This window comes from Haliotis rubra, unplaced genomic scaffold, assembly GCF_003918875.1.
Source record: "Haliotis rubra isolate DU_JTF1 unplaced genomic scaffold, ASM391887v1 Scf209, whole genome shotgun sequence".
In the NCBI taxonomy this organism is placed as follows: Eukaryota; Metazoa; Mollusca; class Gastropoda; order Lepetellida; family Haliotidae; genus Haliotis; species Haliotis rubra.
Genome location: NW_025766103.1, coordinates 52,310 through 74,848, shown reverse-complemented (window position 1 = coordinate 74,848; position 22,539 = coordinate 52,310). Strand labels below are relative to the sequence as shown.

Genomic DNA, 22,539 nt, shown 5'->3' with positions numbered 1-22,539 from the left:
CCGGAACTAGATTTGTTTACTGTTGACTTTGCTGAAGCCTCTGCCATTGAATCACCAATGATTCCATCGCGGTAAGCAGCAAAACACTATGTCGTATTGGTCAGAATGTTCAATGAGCCATTCCAGAATGTCCAGTGACATGGAAATAATTACTTGTGAAAACTTTGAGGGGAATCGCCTTAGACCTTTCTACTGTGATAAAACCAATATTTTGTATGTTATACGATATTTTCTGTGAACGAATGTTGAGACACGGTGGCCCAGATTTGGAGTCAAATCTTGTTCTTAGCTCAATCATAGCTTTGGGTTTAACAATATTTGTTCTCACTCATTATTTAGGTTACATGTATTTACAAACTTCAACAAGCTGATTAATGTCCCTATTGTCTCTTCGTTATGTTACTAAGTGCGTGAGTTGGGTTCAACGCCGCTTTGGTTGGTTGGTTGAGTGAGTGAGTGAGTACAGAATTGTAAACACAATGGGGAATCGAACCTGGGTCATCGGCGTGACGAACGAACGCTTTAACCACTAGGCTACCCCACCACCCCTGTGTGCATATGCCATGTAGAAAATATGATATATTGTTTTAGAACATTCCGATCATGCTGACTTCAGATGTCAATGGTATAGCTCATATTGCCGACTGCTCTCGTTAACGAAGTCACTTCGAAATAAAACAAACCCCTCATTATTACAAATTTGTTTAAGACAGTTGATGTATTGTGGTCAGCCAATTATAGATGGCGGATAACTGACGGTCAGGTTGAGAAGGCCGGGGCCTGAAAATAAACAGAAAATTCATCTTTGTAAAGGTTTCGTGACTGACTGAGTGAGTGAGTGAGATGTGTCGTGACGTACTCAAGTACGGGATGGCCATATGGCGTATTCTAACACTGGGGTGGTGAAAAGACGCAGTTTTTCAATGGGGTGGCAGGGTGTTACCACGACTCACATGCACAGAGGTCCCAGGGACCCTAATTATTAGTTTTAAGGGTTCTTATAGGCATTACAAGGGTCCTGTGAAGTAACCGTGTAGAACACTGTACATTTTGATACTTTCTTTGGAGCCTTTAATAAATCATTCATGTGAATGGATGGGTGAAATGATGCACGTAACTGCTCTGAAAGAAACAACCAAACACTTCGCAAAGTCATAGATGTGTTGTGGGTACAATGAATATTTTGTGCGTCCCTCTGCACGCAGTGACTTTTTTTCTGCGTCCATTCTCTACATTTGTGCGTACTGGACGCCAAAAGAAACGTTACCCTCCTTCCTTAATGACGGAGCTACCTATCTTCAGCTGGCGTTGTGATGCGTGGACGACTTCTTGGTCTGTCTACGGTGACCCCAGTCTGTCTGAAGCCCTGAATAAGTCTTAGAACCGTGATACGGTGGCATCCGAGGGCGTTGGCAACAGCATTGTAAGTCGACCCCATCTGCACCATCCCAATGGCTCTTTCTCTCCCTTCAGCTGTTAATCGTGGCATATTTCTCGTACTTGTGTATCAGATCATGTCTTCTAGTTTTTTCTTTAATTTATACCCTATAGAATCATTCTACATGTGAAATGGATGTAAATACTGCTTGAATATTGCTGCGATTTGCCGATTAATATTTCTATGTGTAAACAGAAAATGGAAAAATGTGACTTTCCAAGCAAAAATGTTAACAAAGATATTTTTAGATGTTCCTAAACATTTTTTCACAATATCAAAGACACGTTTTACTTGTTTTCACTAATGCAAATCAGCAGAAAATGTTTTAAAAGACTGAAATCATAGAAATGATTATTTTACAATTTAAAACAAAATCTACAACAGTTGTTTCTTGTTTTAATAGTTTAAAAATGGTGACTTTAAATGGTTTATCTTTGTCCCAAAGCAGAATTTTATTTCAACCTTTCTTTTGGACATCAAAATCACTATTATTGGTTTATTTCGGCATGGACGAATATAGGACAATTTAACTCTTCTGAAAAAGCTGCATTTCACCTAAATATGAATGCATTTGAGAATTGTTTTTCGTGATTTGCATTAAGCTGTGTTGTTAAGCTTTCTTGTAAACTAAAACCTTCTAACATATCAGTAAGTTTTTCAGTAATTCATAAAGGTAGGAGGGTAACGTTTCTTTTGGCGCCTAGTGTATGCGCGTAGAGTAAAACTCTGCCGGTTTGCGTCATGACGTACATCCGTGAACTGATGGGGTGTGAGGAAGTATTCTAACTGTAGGTTTGCGTCATGACATACATCCGTGAACTGATGGGGTGTGAGGAAGTACTAGTATTCTAACTGTAGGTTTGCGTCATGACATACAGTGTATCAACTTGGGATTGTGATGTGACGAAGGTTTACAACTTGGACAGCATTATGACGTACTCATGAAATGATATGATGGCATGAAGTATTCTTTCGTAAGGTTGGCGTCATGAAGTACTGTTAAATTTGGATGATGATATGAAGCAGTTTTTAAGTGGGGTGGGCGCATGACGTACTGTTAAATTTGGATGATATATGAAGCAGTTTTACAGTGAGGTGGGCGCATGACGTACTGTTAAATTTGGATGATCATATGAAGCAGTTTTACAGTGAGGTGGGCGCATGACGTACTCGTCCACAATGAGGAGCAATGACGTACAATTACGTACAATTGGCACAACGACGTATTGTTATATACAGCTATTAAAGTTACCGCTCCATCAACAGACATAGGTCAACTTACAGTCATCGATGGTGACCCTGCTGTTGAGGATTCTGATGGCGTCGAAGTAGTAGTGGGGAGGAGCTGCAGCTGACGAGGGAGTTGAGACACTTAAGATACGTCTCTCCGGCACTAGCGGGAAATGGGAAGAGGGGAAATCGCGTTGAGGATTATCACACTTACACAGAGAGGTACATTAACGCATGTGTGCATGTTTGCGTATAAGAAGAGGGGAAATCGCGTTGAAGATTATTACACTTACATAGAGAGGTACATTAACGCATGCATGTGTGCATGTTTGCGTTTGAGAAAAGGGGAAATCGCATACGTGCGTATGAATGTATATGTGTGCGGTCGTGTTAGTAAATGCGTGTGTATGTATGCGGATTCGTTTGCGTATGCGTTGGTGCGTATGTGAGTATATTTGTTATTGTGTGTGCGTGCGTGCGTGCGCGTGTGTGTGCGACTGCACGTACAAGTCAGGAATAGCAGACTTAGTGGAGGAGTTGTTGAGGAACAGCAACAGCTTCTGATACAGTGATGAGTACTCCGTTTCCCATCATGTCTATGAGGATGTTATTACGATAACCACCCCGAATAAACCTGTGTGAGACTAGGTTCGTGGTCTCCTTACGCATGGTACAGATCGGCTTTGAGTTCAATGTTCAAAATAGTCAAACGCTAAGTCACATTTTAGATTAACTCATTGACCGTTCAGATGCTTGATGGGCATTTAGAAGTTGGGATGTAACACAACAACATATGGTATGGATTAGATTTATGTTTACAATGTACATGGTTTCCCTTGTTCCCTTAAATCTCTGTACATGCTTTGATGTGTGTGTATTTTTATATATTATAAGTGTTTTCCTAAACATTGTTTTCACAAGTGGCTTCCAGCATCCTATCATGTATATCCAATCCTATACACTGTATAAACATTCTGTACGTCCACTGTATAAACATCTATCTAAACACATCACTTAATCTCTGTACATCTCAACCAATAATAGCATCTCACTGGCTTCCTGTACACACTATATATTCTGCTTTATCAGAGTCTGTCATTCACCTGATGAAGGGGCAAGAAGTAGTCCAGAAACGTCGTGTTGTAAATATTAAAGAAGTTGTAAATCCATACCATATGTTGTTGTGTCATTGACCGTCCCAAAGGGATTATTCTCAGGAATAGATTCTGTTGAACGGGAGGGTATGTATTCGCTGAGTGAGTGAGTGAGTGAGTGAGCGCGTGGGTGGGTGAGTAAGTGAGTGAGTGAGCGCGTGGGTGGGTGAGTGAGTGAGTGAGTGAGTGTAACATTCTTATGTCATATCGTAATTATAAGCACAGCACGGTACAATAAGACGTAAGCTGTATTCGCCTACCAATACCTGGTAGCAAAATAATTTTAATATGGACAATAGAAGATGTCACAGATGTCTTATGGCACATGTACCTTTGGTACTGGCATGGCCGATCATACATGTCAATAGTGACCAAATGATCTCCATCCATGCTAAACAAAGTTGACGCACTTATTGTTAAGAAATTACAATCATGCACTGATTCAGAATGATCTACTCACGCACATAACTTGGTCATGCTTTTGCCCGCATAATAGAAACTCCCGCGTGGCGTGCATGGTGCATTGGAAGACATCACTCTGGAAACAGGTCCCTCCATAGACCACAGCTGCAGCTGTTGGAGAACGGACAACTGAGCTACTTAACAATTATCTCAACAATAACCGATTTACAGCATGTGAATCGAAGGAAGCCTTCCAGCCAAGTGGAGGATATTTTACCTTATCACATCTCGGTGGCGAGATGGCGAGAAGCCTCGTAGGTAAAGCGTTCGCTCGTCACGCTAAAGACCTGGGTTCGAATCCCCACATGGGTACAATGAGGATTTCTGGCTTCTCCCGCTTGTTTGACGTTACGGTATAGAGTATTGAACTAATAAAGTGATGTGCACGTGTGTTTGCGCGTGTGTGCGTTAGTGGTGTTCCGATTAATTGAAATAATCGAAGATTGGTCGAAGTGACCAAACGACCAAGCAATCGATCACATTTTCTCATAATCGAACACAGACGACTTTGAAACGCTTGACGATGGAACATATCTTCGAAGTTGTCAGGGTCTGAAAACTAGTTTAATTCTTAGAAAACCCACTTCACTAACTGAAAAGTCATGACTGAATATTTCTCTAAGACTCAAGGAAGTTTATGTTCATGATATATTAGTCATCACTTTAAAGTAGCAAGTTGCATTATGTTATACATATCTGCAATAACAATCTGGATAGGAAAATCTGAAAAATGACGATAACCAATTTTTTTCGATGATTGTTCGTTGGTAACGAAGCAATCATCAATTGTGAAATTTCAACCAAATCCCAACACTAGTGTGCGAGCGTGCGTGCGTGCGTGCGTGCGTGCGTGCGTGCGTGCGTGCCTGCATCTGCCCGTACTTGTCCGGACCAATGTCTGTGTTATAGTACTAGCACACCGATATACCAAGCTTAAAGCAGACACTCCACTCAGACAGTTAACTGTTTCCGTGAGGGCCTCTTCCCACTCCCACAATGGCGAGCACCAGGCCGTACAACAATGAGTAACTGTACCATCTGTTAACGTCTTGTTAGTATGACGGAGCGAAATAACCGATATTGGATAGGTCTTACCGGCTGCAAGCACTATTCCACTCAAGAGGAGGTTCATTCTGATCCAACACACTCAGTCCATGTAGATAGAATGTGTTGGGAAACAACAGGTGCTGTCAGATACTGGAAGGCACTTTGTCTGGGTGCAACAAGTGGGTCACTTTGCCAAGACCATATACTTGACTTCCCTATAACATGTCGGTATTTTGTTTTGTCTTAACTTAAACCATGTAAACCCCTAGAACAGACAAGATGATTTATATCTATGATGACTATATAACAAAGACGGAGATAAAACAATTGTGATGTGATTCCTAACTTAGTCAGGGTAGAGTACATGTACGGCGTGGATATCTTTTGAAAACTATGTAGAATTCTTAACGATAAGTCTCAGAACATCTGTATAATATCCTTTTCACTTTAGCGAGGGTAATCTTGCTCTGGGTTCAATTACAGCGGTACGAGCAACTGCGTCGCAATGCTTGGATCCATCTGTTAAGATATACTTGTAAGCAACATCTGTGTTTCTAAAGTCATTATATTCATGTTGATAAATATGAGTAGTTTCACATTTCTTTCTTTACTTAATATTAGGTCACCCTCTGGTTTTACAAACTGTCATAGTGGAGAAGAGAGAAGCTAAGTGTAGCTATAGACGTATCAGATTGTTAATATTTTCTTAATCCAAGTATCGGAATAAGTGATGCATACATTTTAATGTAGAGTTCGCTATAAGGAGGATTAAATAGAAGAGACAAAACCTTTTCCATATCCTTTAGAAATCTCTGTAAACAGAGTCATATGTAGGACTGGATTTAGTAGAATTCAGAAAGATACTGTAAAGAGAACTTTATAGTTTTAGGAACGGCTGATCAGCCTCCACCTATAAACGCGGTGACGTTGAGCGGTATTCTCGTCATTCCATGGTGTAAAGACCCGATATGATGCAGGTCTCAGGTCTTTACCACTTTGGTCAAAAACAGTTATATGGAGCTGACAAAACTAGAAAGATAATCAGTGGTCGATCCCACGATCGTTGGTTCCTGGTGCCTCCATGGGATGCTACCCTGCACAACGAATAGCGCAGCCTCAGACGATTGAGCCATCAGGGCTCCACGTGTCTGTATGTGAGTGAGTGAGTGTTTGTTTTACGCCGACTTTAGCAATATCCTAGCAATATTACGGCGGGGACACCTGAAATGGACTTCACACATTGTAACCATGTGGGGAATCAACCCGGGTCTTCGGCGTGACGCTTTAACTACTAGGCTACCCCACCGCCCCTGTGTGCATGTGCCATGTAGAAAATATGATATATTGTTTTAGAACATTCCGATCATGCTGACTTCAGAAGTCAATGGTATAGCTCATATTGCCGACTGCTCTCGTTAACGAAGTCACTTCGAAATAAAACAAACCCCTCATGATTACAATTATGTTTAAGACAGTTGATGTATTGTGGTCAGCCAATTATAGATGGCGGATAACTGACGGTCAGGTTGAGAAGGCCAGGGCCTGAAAATAAACAGAAAATTCATCTTTGTGCTGGAGTCATGGAGAGTTAGTTATTGAAGAGTTTTAGTAGTGACAAAACAAGTTATGATTTCATAGAACAGAAAGTTACAGACTGCAAACCTGTCGACAAAGGACATTAAAACAGCTAGCGTATGGAAACTAGTATCGAACCTTAAGCTATGACACGTCATAACTGTACATTATTAAAATGGGCTGTAGGTCGCCAACAACCAAAGTTAGGCCATCATACTAGTGACGGTTGTCATGGGGATACGTGTGGGACTAACACAACGGGTGAGCGAGTGAGTTTAGTTTTACGCCGCTTTTAGCAATATTCCAGCAATATCACGGCGGGGAACGCCAGAATTGGGCTTCACACATTGTACCCATGTGGGGAATCGAACCCGGGTCTTCGGCGTGACGAGCCAACGTTTTAACCACTGGGCTACCCCACCTCTCCCTGACACACGTGTGAGTTGGGCTGGAACATTGTTAAGGAGTTGTCTTACGCCGAAGTTGCGATATGGTGTATTCATACGCTGCGATGTGTCATGACGTACTGAAGTCCGGGATGGCGTTATGACGTATTCTGACACTGGAGTGATGATATGACGCAGCTTTTCAGCAGAGTTGCATCATGACGTATCCGTGAACAGATGGGGTGTAAGGAAGTATTGTAGCAGGAGGTTGACGTTATAACATACGGTGTATCAAACTGGGAGGGACAGCATTATGACGTACACATGAAATGATATGGTGCCTTTAAGTATTCTTACGTTAGGTGGGCGCAAGACGTACTGTTTAATTTGGATGATGATATAAAGCAGTTTTTAAGTGAGGTGGGCGCATGACGTACTCGTCCACAATAAGGAGCAATGACGTACAAGTACATACACTTGACACAACGACGTATTGGTATATACAGCTATTAAAGTTACCGCCCCATCCACAGAAATAGGTCAACTTACAGTCATCGATGGTGACCCTGCTGTTGAGGATTCTGATGGCGTCGAAGTAGTAGTGGGAGGAGCTGCAACTGACGTCGGAGTTGAGACACTTCAGATACGTCTCTCCGGCACTAGCGAGAAGTGGGAAGAGGGGAAATCGTGTCGAGGATTATTGCATTAGAGAGGAACTTTAACGCGAGTGTGCATGTTTGCGTATGTGCGTACGTGCGTATGGATGTACATGCATGTGTATGTATGTATGTGTGTATGTGGATGCGTTTGTGTATGTGTGTTGGGTTCGTGCGTGCGTGTGTATATGGTATTGTGCCTGCCTGCATGCATGCAACTTTGCGTGTGCATGTGTGCGTGTGCATGTGCGCGTGTGCAGGAATGGTAGAGTTAGGTGAGGCGGTGTCTAGGAACTGCAACAACCTCTATAGTAGGATACAGTGAATGAGTGAGTGTTATTGGTTGGTGGGTTATTAGGTGAGTGAGTGAGTTTACAAGTGTATGTCATATCAAAATTATAAGCACACCACGATACATTAAGCAAAAGCTGTATGCATATAACAATACCTGGTAGCAAAATAATTTAAATATTGATAATACAATAAGTACATGGGCAACCAAGTAAGAACTCCTTATGTTACCTTTGCCACTGGCATGACCGATCTTCATGCCAATAGTGATCAAATGATTATTCTTCATCTATGCTAAGTAAAGTTGGCGAACGGATTCTGAATGATCTACTCACGTACATAACTTGGTCATGCTCTTGCCCGCATAATAGAAATCCCGCGTGGCGTGCATGGTGCACTGGGAGATAAAACGCTCCGTACAGATCCATCCACAGACCACAGCTGCAGCTGTTGGAGAACGGACAACTGAGTTCAGTGCTGTCTTAATAGCTACTTAACAAATTATCTTAACAGTAACCGATTTACAGCATATGATTCGAAGGAAGCCTTCCAGCCAGGTGGGGGATGTGTAACCTTATCTTATCTCGGCGGAGGGGCGGTAGGTGAGTGAGTGAGTTTAGTTGAACGCCGCACTCAACAATATTCCAGCTAAATGGCGGCGGTTTGTAAATAATCCTGTCTAGACCAGACAAGGCAGTGATTAACAGCATGAGCATCGATCTACGCAACTGGGATACGATGACATGTGTCAACCAAGTCAGAGAGCCTGACAACCCGATCCCGTTAGTCGCCGCTTACGACAAGCATGGGTTGCTGAAGATCAATTCTGACCCGGTGGGGCGGCGGGGAGCCTAGTGGTAAAACGTTCGCTCGTCACGCCGAAGATCCGGGTTCGAATCCCCACATGAGGCCCATTTCTGGCTTTTCACGCTGGTTTAACGTTGCGGCATAAATTATTGAAGTTATATAGAGATCGGCAAAACACGTATATGCTTGCGCCTGTGCGAGCGTGCGTGCGTATGCGTGCGTGCATCTGCTTATACCTGTCCGGACCAATGTCTGTGTTATAGAGCTAGCAGACCGAGACATCAAACTTTACGTGGACACTCCACTCTGACAGTAAACTATTTCCGTGAGGGCCTCTTCTCACTCCCACAATGGCGAGCACCAGGCAGTACAACAATGAGTAACTGTACCATCTGTTAACGTCTTTTTAGTATGACGGAGCGAAATAACCGAGATTGGATAGGTCTTACCGGCTGCAAGTACTATTCCACTCAAGAGGAGGTTCATTCTGATCCAACACACTCAGTCTGTGTAGAGAGAATGTGTTGGGAAACAACAGGTGCTGTCAGATACTGGAAGGCACTTTGTCTGTGTGCAACAAGTGGGCCACTTTGCCAAGACCATATACTTGACTTCCCTATAACATGTCGGTATTTTGTTTTGTTTGAACTTAAATCATTTAAAATATTCCTCCCAGCTCTTCCAATGGTTGTACATTACATGATGTATACTATCTACACCTCAACAAATGTTATGTTGTGGGATTACATCTTCCTAAAGTATAATTTCAGGTACTTTTGGTTTTGAGTCCCATCTGGGTTTGGAGCCAAAGATCAGAGTGAGGCACAAAATTCACCAGCAAACACCGCCAGCGATCTAACCCACTCAGCCACCAAGGCTTCCACATAAGTGAAGATCTAAAAATGGTACATTTGATCACGTACTTTGTGTACATTTCTGCCAAGTGTACGTTAACACAACACCATTGCTAAACAACTTCTAAAATGCTATTTAGAAGTGGTCAAATGATTCGGTATTTCAGTTTGTGTTCGAATCCCGAATGGGACTTAACCAACACATGATAGCATCTCTGACAGCTCCGTAGTCGTTGGTGAGCTGCTGGACAACCTTGGCTCCTCCTCCCAATGATACCACACCTACATTCTCCTCTACTCCGTGCTGCGCAGCTGTGTCCTCAATTCCATCTTCAAAGTTGTTGGCAATCTGTTTGACTTCCTCTAGGCCTTCCAGCCCAATGCTGTCTGACACATCCAAACATAACACAGTGTCCATGCCCATTGCCCCTTGGTGGTGGTGGAACTTCTTCAACCAGAGCTGCAGCCACAGCGTCAGTCAAACGTCTCACTTCCGGTCAGATGAGCTGTCTCCCACATTAGCGACATTAAGGGAGTCCAAAAGAGTGTCTGCCATCACATCAACTGGTCAAGGAAGTACTATTGTTTTTTCTGTCTGTCCATTTATGAGTCGTCGCCTGACCATTGTTGTCAAAAACTGTATATATACTTAGTATGCTCACATGTAGACAGTGAAAGAGTACGAGTTCGGTATTCCGACTGTCTGCGTTGGGACGACCACGAGCAGGATAATGCCGCTCGTTGGAAACGCTCCTGGGTTGAGCAGGTACCCCGCTCACCTTATGTATGTCTTGTGTATTTGTTTGTCATGTACTCAAAGACGTTTGAACTCAACTATGCTCTTCGTCTTCATCAACGCACACTTCATCTTAATTATGAGCTAATTCCCCAGTTGACGCGTACACCACGCGTTGACGATATTATTAGTTTTCCTGACACGGATCATGTGGAGTGAATGAGTCAGTTGAGTTTAACGCCGCACTCAGCAATATTCTAGCTATATGGCGGCGGTCTGTAAATAATCGAGTCTGGACCAGACAATCCAGTGATCAACAACATGAGCATCGATCTGCGACGGATCATGTCTGTACTGAACTAGGTATTAGAGAATGATTGTTAACCATCAAACATGAAGACAAAGTATATATTTTAACGTGAGCTTGAATCAGAGGATACTGATAAGATTTCTCAGAACCAACAAGGAATAAATCGAAATTGATACGGGAAGTTGGTTGGGATTAAACAGAAGCGAGCCAGTTATGTGGATTGGTTAAAAATAGGTTAAATTGAATTTTATCCCCAAATTCGACTGATTGCAAATGAATTTAATATAAAGTATTCCCGAAATCACATATTGAACATAGGATGAAACGAATCCAGTTTCAAAATCCTGTTTTCAAAAAAGAGGTTGTTCTCGTATTTTCAACAAAATGTCTTTTTAAATTTAATATTAACAGGACATCCAGTTTGGTATTGAAGGGAAAAGCATCTGTTAGGTATTTACATTTGCAGACGGTTCCAGCACAATGTATACCAGAGTTGGGAAGTGAACATGACTCCTAGTGTCTTACTTTGTCACAATACCGGTAAACATAGTACTTTTTAACATTAATTTAAATATCTATTTACTTGAATAACTTGCGCCTGTCTCAACAGAAGCAATAAATCTGAAAACGAAAACGCGACCTGCAAGTGAAGTGTGTTGTGTCAAAAGGTCAGCACGTCCGAGTATAATGTTTTAATTACCATTTTGGTGAAACTCGCTAACATGGTTATTGTAGTGGCACTATACTCATGGAAACAAATAAGGGAACACACGAAAGTGTAAGTGTTCCTTAACTCTTTCGGGATTCTAGTCGTGCTTTGTATTGCACTGTGGGTGAAAAATTTTCCTGATTCGTTTCTACGAGCATATAATATAATCGACGTTGGTTGAAAGGATATTCATCTCTTGTGACATATGTTATAAGGTGAAAATACATCCCTAAAGCATTAAGAGAATTACAGCAGATTCCGTATTTCGATTACCAGTATGAGGAGTGAGTGAGTGGGGTTTAGTTTTACGCCGCTTTTAGCAATATTCCAGCAATATCATGGCGGGGACACCAGAAATGGGCTTCACACATTGTACCTATGTGGGTCTTCGGCGTGACGAGCGAACGCCGTAACCACTGGACTACCCCACCGCCCCTTTAGCTGTATGACTCAGAACTGATAACCTTTGGCTCATGACTAAGAACGGTTAAACACATAATGGAGACAGAAAGTCGGGAATAAGAGAAAGATAAACATTGAGATATGAACTTGGTTAAAACTTTCGTGAGGGCAAGGACACGACAAGGTCGTCAGAGGAAAGTTACGAAATACATGAGTTAAAGGGCGGAGACGGAAGCAAATCACTGAAATTTGTGTTCAGATTGCTTATACTGCGAAGGCCTTATTCATACTTTCAATGTGCATAGCATATATTCAAAATACCCCCAGGACATGATGATTAATGTTAATATCAGGCAGGAATATCCTGCAATACGTTATTGAAGGATATTAGTGATATCATTCATGGAAGGATATTAGTTCGAAATTACAGTGTAGCAAAGTCCATTAACGTTTCGTTGTGGGAGAAATCTTCTATCGAACTTAACCAGCAGGGAATTTGTTAAAACTGAAATTTGATAATTAAACAAACATGGTAATATATAGATGGAATTATATGGACACGTATATTCTGTGATTTACCTGCAATGATAACAGCAGGAAGAATCGATGTTATCATCTCTGTTATCCAGTGCTCTGTAGTCTCACTGAGGTGTTATCCGTGTGCACTACTTGTGTTGTTTGTGTTCGTTACTGACTATGCGACCAGCCCGCACCAAATTGGTGTTGTACACCAGGATATCAATATCATCAGGATATCAGGATATAAATATCGTCCAATCCGACAAGGTTACGTGCACCATATTGTCTCTGTGTAACTAACATACATGCATAGTGGTGTATTACCACGGGTATTTCACAACAAGATTTACATATAAACAGCGATGGACCTAGCCAATCTGTTTCTTATATATTAGCCAAATAAGAAACTGTGCATTGTCAAAATAGAATCCCAGTTGATAAGTACGATAACAATGTCAAAAGGTACATATAAACTTAAATGGAGGGATCATGAGACCATAACAAGTCGGGAGAATTTCAATTGAAAAGTCAATCACAATGACGTCACGAGTCCACAAGCGGGACAGGGGTCAAACGACCATGTCACAAGCTTAACAACGGGTATGTCCACCATCGGCAATGAGAACAGCAGTGCATCGACGACGCATAGAGCCTATCAAACGTGCAAGGAAGGTTTGTGGGATGCCACGCCAGATTCTCTCAAGTTCTGTTGCATGGTCAAGGACGTTATCTGGCGTATGAGGAAGACGGCGTAGACGTCGATCCATCTCGTCCCAAACATGCTCTATCGGGGAGAGATCCGGTGAATTTGCAGGCCAAGGCAGTAAGTCAACGTTGTGGTGTTGCAAGAAATCCATAGCAACCCTTGCCGTATGAGGGCGGGCATTGTCCTGTTGGAATGTTAACCCAGGGTCATGACGTTGCAGAAAAGGAATTGCCACAGGTCGAAGAATCTGATCCCCTGTAGCCCACACCAGTTAAGTTGCCCTGATCAATCACCAAAGGAGTTCTTTGGCGTGCTGTTATCCCACCCCAAATCATCACGGAACCACCGCCAAAGCGATTCCTCCAAGACACAGGCCTGTGCACAACGTTCTCCCACGCGTCTAAAGGCACGTTGACGTCCATCACTATGGGAAATGTTAAACCTGGAAGTAATCTGTAAAACAACATTTCTCCACAAAACAAGGGTCTGCGGACATGATTTCGGCACCACATTCGGCGAGCTTGTCGATGACGTTGTGTCAGAATAGGCCGTATGGCGGGACGTCGTGGTCTGATCCCGTGATGACGTAAACGTTGTCGAACTGTGTTGGGGTGGATACGGCGAAGTCCTGGGATGGTTCGGGCAGTCATCACTGCAGTCTGAAACCTGTGGCGAAAATGGGTCACCCTTATCCATATGTCCTGTCTTGGCGTTGTTACACGTGGACGTCCAGAACGTGGCCGATCGATGACGTCATTTGTGTTCTGGTAGCGTCTCACCAGTGCAGAAATGGTATTCCGGTGGCAGTGGAAATGTGCAGCCACTTGTCGTTGAGACATTCCCCACGGACCATCCCAATGGCCTCATGACGTTGTGCAGACGTGGATCCTTGGCATGCTATGCGTTTCAATAGCCGTTTAATTTTTGAACGATCGCAAGGGCAGGGGTTGAGCTTTCCAAAGTGACAATATTGTGTGGCATTCATTTGCTCTGTTTCTCTTTTCCGGAATGCACGTGCAACAACGAATTGCACGTCCTCAAGGGCGAACCTACTGACGTCACGGAACGTGGCACGTGCATGCATGCATGTTGGATACATGTCACTAATCTCTGAGTTTAAATCCTTATGTGTCTACACATGTTTGATAAATTTAGATTTAAATTTTTGTTTGCACAGTTTCTTTATGTGCCTAGTATATATACTCTCCCAAAAGGAAACGCATACAGGAATTTCAACTGTATTTTTATGTTTATTTTGAAACATCTTGTAGGCTTTATGAGTCAATGAAATATAGCGAAATTGCACACTGGGAATGCAGACTTATCCGTCTTTGGCACCAACTCGAGGAAAGTCAGTTTGAGTGTCACATGGAGACGTGTGGTGGCGCTGAAGTCAATACCTCGTTTGACCACCGTGGGCATCCAGAACTGCACGGCATCGCCTCGGCATCGAACGAATAAGTCTCAGAATCTCGTGTTGCCCAATCGCAGCCCACTCTGCCTGTAGTGCCTGTGCGAGTTGCTGAAGTCTCTGGGGCTGAGGGTTACGGCGTCGCACCCGTCTGTCCAGGGCATCCCACAGATGTTCGATCGGGTTGAAGTCCGCTGATCTGAGGGCCAGGGGAGCACATTGATGTTGTGGTTCTGGAGGAAGTCTCTAGTGTGACGTGCTGTGTGGGGCCTTGGCATTGTCCTGTTGAAACAACTCCCTATGGCGATCAATGATTGGAAGGAGGTGTGGTCGTAGGGATTTCGTCACAGTACCGTTGAGCTGTCAGGGTTGCCCTGGATCATCACCAAATCACTTTTCCTACGGCAGGTGATCGCTCCCCACATCATAACACTTTCCCGGCCGAATCTGTCCACCTGGGGAACGCAAGCGTCGGCGAAACGTTCACGTCGACGTCTGTACACCTGCATTCTTCCATCGCATCGTTCCGCGAAATATTCTCCAGCGCGACGTTAACCCCAATTTCACCTCACCTCACCCAGATATTATTGTGAAAATCTTTGTTCCCTAATACTGATAATAGCATTTTAAAATAGGTATTAAATTATATGGTAAGTTACTCAATATGGGAGGCAACTCTTGTAAGCTTAAGAATGAACCTTACTACATCAAGAGTTATCTGCCCCGGTTTAGCAGACGGCTTCCGTTGTTGACATGGCAGATTTGACAGCAGAAGAGAAAAGAAAGCTTGTTCTAGATGATTTTGAAAGGGGTGTGACTAATGCAAAAGACTTAGCCGGTAGACATGACATTCCTTTGGCTACCACTGAGCAATATTCCAGCTGTATGACTGAGGTCTGTAAATATATATTGAATTGGTCACACAGCTATTTATCTCTGCGACATCTTGGTCTGTCCTTCGTTATGGTAACATCCTGATGTTGTTGTTTAAGAAGTGATGGCCCAGCGTAACTCTTATATTCAAGCAATGCGTTTCGGTTGCACATAAAGCGTATTTTATATGTATTATATATTAAGTCCCCATATCCTCCTCCCGAGTCAACACGGACGTATAAAGATCAGGATAACGGTGCAGGAAAAAACATCTATTATTATCTGAAACAAAGGTTAGATATTATTAGTTTTCCTGACACGGATCATGTGAGTGAATGAGTGAGTTGAGTTTTACGCCGCACTCAGCAATATTCAAGCTATATGGCGGCGGTCTGTAAATAATCGAGTCTGGACCAGACAATCCAGTGATCAACAACATGAGCATCGATCTGCGACGGATCATGTCTGTACTGAACTAGGTATTACAGAATAGCCATCAAACATGAAGACAAAGTATATTTTAACGTGAGCTGGAATCAGAGGATACTGATAAGATTTCACAGAACCAACAAGGAATAAATCGAAATTTATACGGCAAGTTGGTTGGGTTTAAACAGAAGCGAGCCAGTTATGTGATTGGTTAAAAATAGGTTACATTGAATTTTATCCCCAAATTCGACTGATTGAAAGTAGATTTAATATAAAGTATTCCCGAAATTACATATTGAAAATAGGATGAAACGAATCCAGTCTCAATATCCTGTTTTCAAAAGAGGTGTTTCTTGTATTTTCAACAAAATGTCTTTTTTAAATTTAATATTAACAGGACATCCAGTTTGGTATTGAAGGGAAAAGCATCTGTTAGGTATTTACATTTGCAGGCGTTCCAGCACAATGTATACCAGACTTGGGAAGTGAACATGACTCCTAGTATTCTACTCTTGTCACAATACCGGTAAACATTATACTTTTTTAAACACTAATTTAAACACCTATTTACTTGAATAGCTTGGTGCCTGTCATGCGAAGATAGACTCCTCAAGAGAAGCAATAAATCTGAAAACGAACACGCGACCCTGCAAGTGAAGTGTGTTATGTCAAAAGGTCAGCACGTCCGAGTTCATGTTTTTAATTACTTTGGTGAAACTCGCTAACATGGTCATTGTAGTGGCACTATACTCATGGAAACAAATAAAGGAACACACGAAAGTGTAAGTGTTCCCATACTCTACTCTAGTCGTGCTTTATATTGCACTGTGGGTGAAATAAATAAAGGAACACTTGTACTTTCATGTTGTCCCTGATTCCTTTCTACGAGTATAATATAATCGACGTTGGTTGAAAGCATATTCATCTCTTTGTGACATACAGTAACTGGTCATGTTTGCGGACCCATGTCACATTTGTCATATTGTAATAATGAGATGAACCAACAATTTTTTATAGACGCTTGGAACTTTGCTCATCTTAAACACACTTTTGTCGCGTTCGGTTTCAATTGAATTTAAATGTGTCAAATTCCGTTCGGAACCTCGCTCTTGAGGTAGTGAGTATGGTTTTACGCCATATGTTTTAGCATTATTCCAGTGAATATACGGCGGGGGACACCTGAAATGGGCTTCACACATTGTACCCATGTAGGAATCGATCACAGGTCTTCGGTGATGAGCGAACGCTGGGTTCCCCTACATGGGTACAATGTATAAAGACCATTTCTGATGTCCCCCGCCATGATTTTGCTGGAATATTGCTAAAAGCGGCGTAAAACTGAACTCAATCACATTAACCACTGAGCTATACCACATCTCAACATCTAACCTGAAAGCTTGTTATATTTCCTGTCTACCATGACACAAAGGCAAAACAAACAACAGCTCTTTAGTTCTATGAATAGTTATGTGGCCTAGGTTGAATGTAATTGATCCATTTGGTTGAAAGAGAGAAGGATCCGTGAAAATCTGTTTTAATCTGCGTATATGTTTGCATTAGTTACCTAAACAATACTTTCCCCTTAAAAGGCTTGATCCACTTCTCTGTGACACAATAACATCACGTTATTCTGTATGTATTATCGCATTGTCATCGCCTGATGTAATGAAGCACCCTTTGCAATGTTTTGTTCTTAACCACACAACAGAACTATCATGACGTGACTGATTTCTACAGTTGGGTATTAACTTTCGCAGTGATCAAACGTATCAGTGAATGAAGATCAGACGTAGCTTCAATACCCCTGGAGAAGTGTTAAATGTCATAGCAGGAGTAATAGCTATATGAGTACTCACGTCCTTCTGCCGTGGAAATTTGTGTTCGGATTGCTTATACGGCGAACACCTTATTCATACCTTTCTAATGTGCATAGCATATTCAAAATACCCCCAGGACATGAGGATTAATAAATATCAGGCAGGGGAAAAACTAGTCGGTCTCACAGTCCCTGAACCACATTATTTTTCCTACAGCCCTAGCCTTCCTGTAGTGCTAAAGCCCTAAACGAAGCAAGTCTAGATTTTCAGGTTCAGGTTCTGAATCTCTGGTCTCCTTGGGCTCCTTTTCAATTTAAATGGGCTTGTTTGTTACTATCAAAATTATATATATTCAGAGCCTAAGCCTTAGTCTAGGGAATAACCTGCAATACGTTATTTGAGGATATTTGTGATATCATTCATGGAAGGATATTAGTCTGAAATTACAGTGTAGCAAAGTCAATTAACGTTTCACGTTGTGGGAGAAATCTTCTATCGAACTTAACCAGCAGGGAGGTGAGGTGATGTGAAATTGGGTTTAACGTCGTGCTTGAGAATATTTCGCTCATATGACGACGTGCATGCGTGTGTATGTGCGGCTGCTTGTACTCAGCCCAGACTGAAGCTGGTTTTATAGTGAGATGCCATGCCGCAGTGAAGCATGAATACCCCACTCAGACACACATTATACTGACTCCGAGTTGACCAGTCCCTTGTTAAAACCCATTAATGCCGAGCGCCAGGCAGGGACCAACAAGTACCATATATTTTAAGGTCTTATGGTATTACGCGGTCGGGGATCGAACCTGCGACCTTCCGCTCTCGGGCGGACGCTCTAACCACTACACCACGGAGGCGGTCTTAACCAGCAGGGAATTTGTTAAAACTGAAATTTGATAATTAAACAAACATGGTAATATATAATGATAATTAAGCAAACATGGTAATATATAGATGGAATTATATGGACACGTATATTCTGTGATTTACCTGCAATGATAACAGCAGGAAGAATCGATGTTATCATCTCTGTTATCCAGTGCTCTGTAGTCACACTGAGGAGTTATCCGTGCACTACTTTTGTGTTGTTTTGTGTTCGTTACTGACTATGCGACCAGCCCGCACCAGATTAGTGTTATACACCAGGATATCAATATCATCAGGATATCAATATCGCCCAATCCGACAAGAAGATTACGTGAACCATATTGTCTCTGTGTAACTAATATACATGTATAGTGGTGTATTACCACGGGTATTTCACAACAAGATTTACATATAAACAGCGGTGGGCCTAGTCAATCTGTTTATTATATATTAAAGAACCACTAAACTTTGTTTTTGTTACTCTTTTTAACCATTACATATGAAAGCTTTGTGGTTAGTCTTATGCGGAACACCAAATTTATTCTTTAAAAACTTGTGGTTAATTAATACCGAGCGATTAAAAGTGGCCAAAAGTCGCCTGCTTCCCTCTCGCCCGCCAACGAAACCACAGACAGTTTACGTAACTCTGTCGCCAGAGCACTGCAGTGACGTCATATGAGGAACGATTTTCAGTTAGTTGTATAGAAAATGTGTAGCACGCTCATCATTTTGATGATTTCTCGACATCAACGACGACATGCCGAATCGTTGCTTTGTCGTCAATTGCTCCTAGGGGGTCGGGCGATGGTGTCCCCATGCACAGATTTCCGCAGGACCCCGCAGTTCGTGCTAAATGGGTTATGTTTGTGAGTGCGAAGCGAGCGTTGTGGAAGCCTGAAACGATATCTTACTTGTGTTCAGATCGCTTCACGGAAGTTAAAGAATCAAAACTACTTACTAGTTGTAGTAAAATATGCATATGATTGATGACCATAAAGATTTTCCATAACACAACTTGTAACATAACGATTTCTTCCTCGGAAGTGAGGTTGTGGTCGAAGTAACAATAATATTGTAAGTAGTATTATATTGACACCCACCTCGCTGCCACGAGAGAAATTGTTATGATATACGCTATGTCATGCAAAATCCTATTGGCCATCAATAAAATACATATTTTATTACCAGTAGAAGTAGTTTTGATTTTGTAACTCGGTGAAACAAACCTAAATACCATTTATCCTCAGACTGGCGGATGTTCCTGACAGGCGCCGCCATTTTGAAAATAAAAAGTCTGTTAGAATTAATGAGGATTATAGTTTGTTTTCATCCAAGTTAGAAAATCAAGACTACTTTCTACTCGTAGTTAAATATGTATTGGAATCATAACCAAACGGATTTTGCATGACACAACTTATAACATAATGATTTCTTCCACGGAAGCGAGGTGGGGGTCGAAGTCACAATACTGCGCGATAAATTTAATGCTACATTCCCATGGTTAATGTCCACTCACCAGTATGTAGATACTGGTCAATGTGCGTCTTTATATTTGGTCTTATAATCTTAATTAGTTTATTTTCACACTTGTATGCATTTTGAAACTAAATAAAAAGCAGACGATCTGGCTTGATACTTATAGTGAATTTATAACAGAACTGTAATATCTAATTTTATAGTTTGCCAATGTGAATCATAATTCGCACACACACCATAGTGCATGTTGTCTGTCTCATTACACTTCACGGCGAAAACAATGATTCTGTTGAATGCTACGACAAATGAATAAAAACAAAATGCAAATATTAAAATTAAAACAGATTAAAGTTATAGGAACAATATCAGGCCATTACCTTGTTCGAGGAATGTATCCATCAATATCCACAAAACTGTTCCAAATGATGTGTCTTTTAACAGTTTAATATACGAAAAAGTGATAAATCTTTTCAGGTATTGGTGTATAGTCTCATTGGTCACCCAAGATAGCACACCTGGCAACTAATTGCATAATGTCCGCCTTTCTTTAAAACAGTAATTTAGTTAGCCAATAATGGGCAATCAATCAATGTATTGCCGGTTAATCCTTTGAAAGAAGGACGTTGTTTTACGCAGACACCGACACGACAGAGTGTATTCAGTATAGATTAGTAAATCTACATACATAAACACTACCTTTGACAATTCCGCTGTGTAAGATAAAAGTAATTAATCAATCAGCGTGTTATCGGTTAATCCTTTGATCGATGTTTATAATGTTGAATATTTACTCCAGACACAAGAAATGCCAAATGGGAACCTTTGTCGGGTAATCTAAGTGTGTTACCACTAATTATACCTGTTATAAATTCATTAACTGACCATCAAGTGAATGATGACAAATAACATGTGTAGGTTTATACCACCTAACACGGGTTACAACGAGGGAGTATTAATTGCTGTATTGCATGTGAAAACTTATGGGCCGACACTGTTTTGAGAATACAAACAGATTTTTTACATGACATGATTAAATATCGAGGTAAAACAACACAGAAATGGGATCAATTTGGATCAGTCATTATACAAATAGGGCCTAACGACACCAATCGATTTTGACAGAATCGTCTATGAAAACAAGTTGTAACTCGGAAACTAGGCAAAGCAGGAGACAAAATTAAATGACAGTAGATTGTGAGAACATATAGCTTTCATTTTCCACAACAATTGTCACGATTTCAGGTTTATACAAGCCTGTAAACACGATAATTTACCCCTAAAATGTAGATGAATTCTGCATCGGCCCTCAAAGCTATTCCTCATATGACGTCACAGAGGCGCGCCGCTCTGATTGGTTGAAATTTCGTTCGCGGGTGAAATTGTGCACTGTTGTCAAAAGGTCGATTTAAAGTCAATTAAAGGTCGAAATGAGTAGTTTTAATGACGGGGTTTCATTTATAACGATGCCAGTTAGTGATTTATGTATTTGTACCCCCTAGGGTTTATGTGACCTTTAAAGTATTTTGCCCCCACGCGATGACCTGCTTTTCGCATAATGTAGTTGTTCTTGCAATGGTAATATTTTGCGATATGTCTTCTGTAAATGACTTTTCTTACACTACGAATTTCTATTTGCTAAACTTAAAACATTTTAAGACCACTGATCACTGAAATTTGCAGAATATATTAGCCGGGTGCGAATAGTCACTGGCCCTTTAGCCCGTAGGTGGTAAAACTCCAATCGGGCCAGTAAATCTCCACAGTCTCTGGCCCGATTGGCTAGTGAATTTTCATGGGGTCATTTTGTAAATATATCACTCTCTCCGACTTTTTAGGTAATAACACACTTTAAATCATGCAAGATTATGGCCTGATAAAAATGTTCATCATATTAGCAGCTAAATGATGAAACCCGTGTATATATTCAATTTTCGGACTAGTGAATTAGGTTGTAGGCTAGACACTTTCAGGCATAGCTTGCCCGACTCGCTAGTAAAATTTGGAAACAATTTCACCCACTGTACATTAATAACTATGATTTATTCTGTTACTTGGGGAGAGGTAGCGAAGAATCATTGTATCCACCCACACGAGAGTGTATCCTAACACCTTGTCATTCAAAGTAGTTCTTACTGTCATCTTAGCAATAGGAGATAATTTAGTTTTAAAAAATAAACTGACAGATGTAAGAATGCATTCTGATTGTGCTGATTATGTGAAGAAATTATTTCTTGTGAAAGATTGTTTTGTTAAATTTGATTATGCCTCTCTAACAATCACTTATTCCTGGAAAAGTGAAAAAGGTGAAAACTAACTGGACCTGGACAAGTTTGTGTCAACTTACACTGGTTCATTGACGACTGGGTGGAGAAATGATTTTGCCA

General features: G+C 41.4%; 1 protein-coding gene and 1 long non-coding RNA gene across 2 annotated transcripts; both read right to left on the bottom strand.

The window, feature by feature from the left end:
• Positions 1–689: 689 nt before the first annotated feature.
• LOC124276402 lies at positions 690–5,464 on the bottom strand. Its single transcript, XR_006898536.1, has 4 exons — positions 5,380–5,464; positions 4,283–4,395; positions 2,721–2,831; positions 690–780 (listed from the first exon to the last, which is right to left on the bottom strand). It is a non-coding gene; the product is annotated as an uncharacterized LOC124276402 (long non-coding RNA).
• A 1,315-nt stretch (positions 5,465–6,779) lies between these two features.
• LOC124276401 lies at positions 6,780–9,675 on the bottom strand. Its single transcript, XM_046712043.1, has 4 exons — positions 9,496–9,675; positions 8,575–8,686; positions 7,842–7,951; positions 6,780–6,873 (listed from the first exon to the last, which is right to left on the bottom strand). Exons 1-4 carry the CDS (start codon positions 9,530–9,532, stop codon positions 6,821–6,823), a joined length of 312 nt encoding a protein of 103 aa, XP_046567999.1. The 5' UTR covers positions 9,533–9,675; the 3' UTR covers positions 6,780–6,820.
• Positions 9,676–22,539: the final 12,864 nt, after the last annotated feature.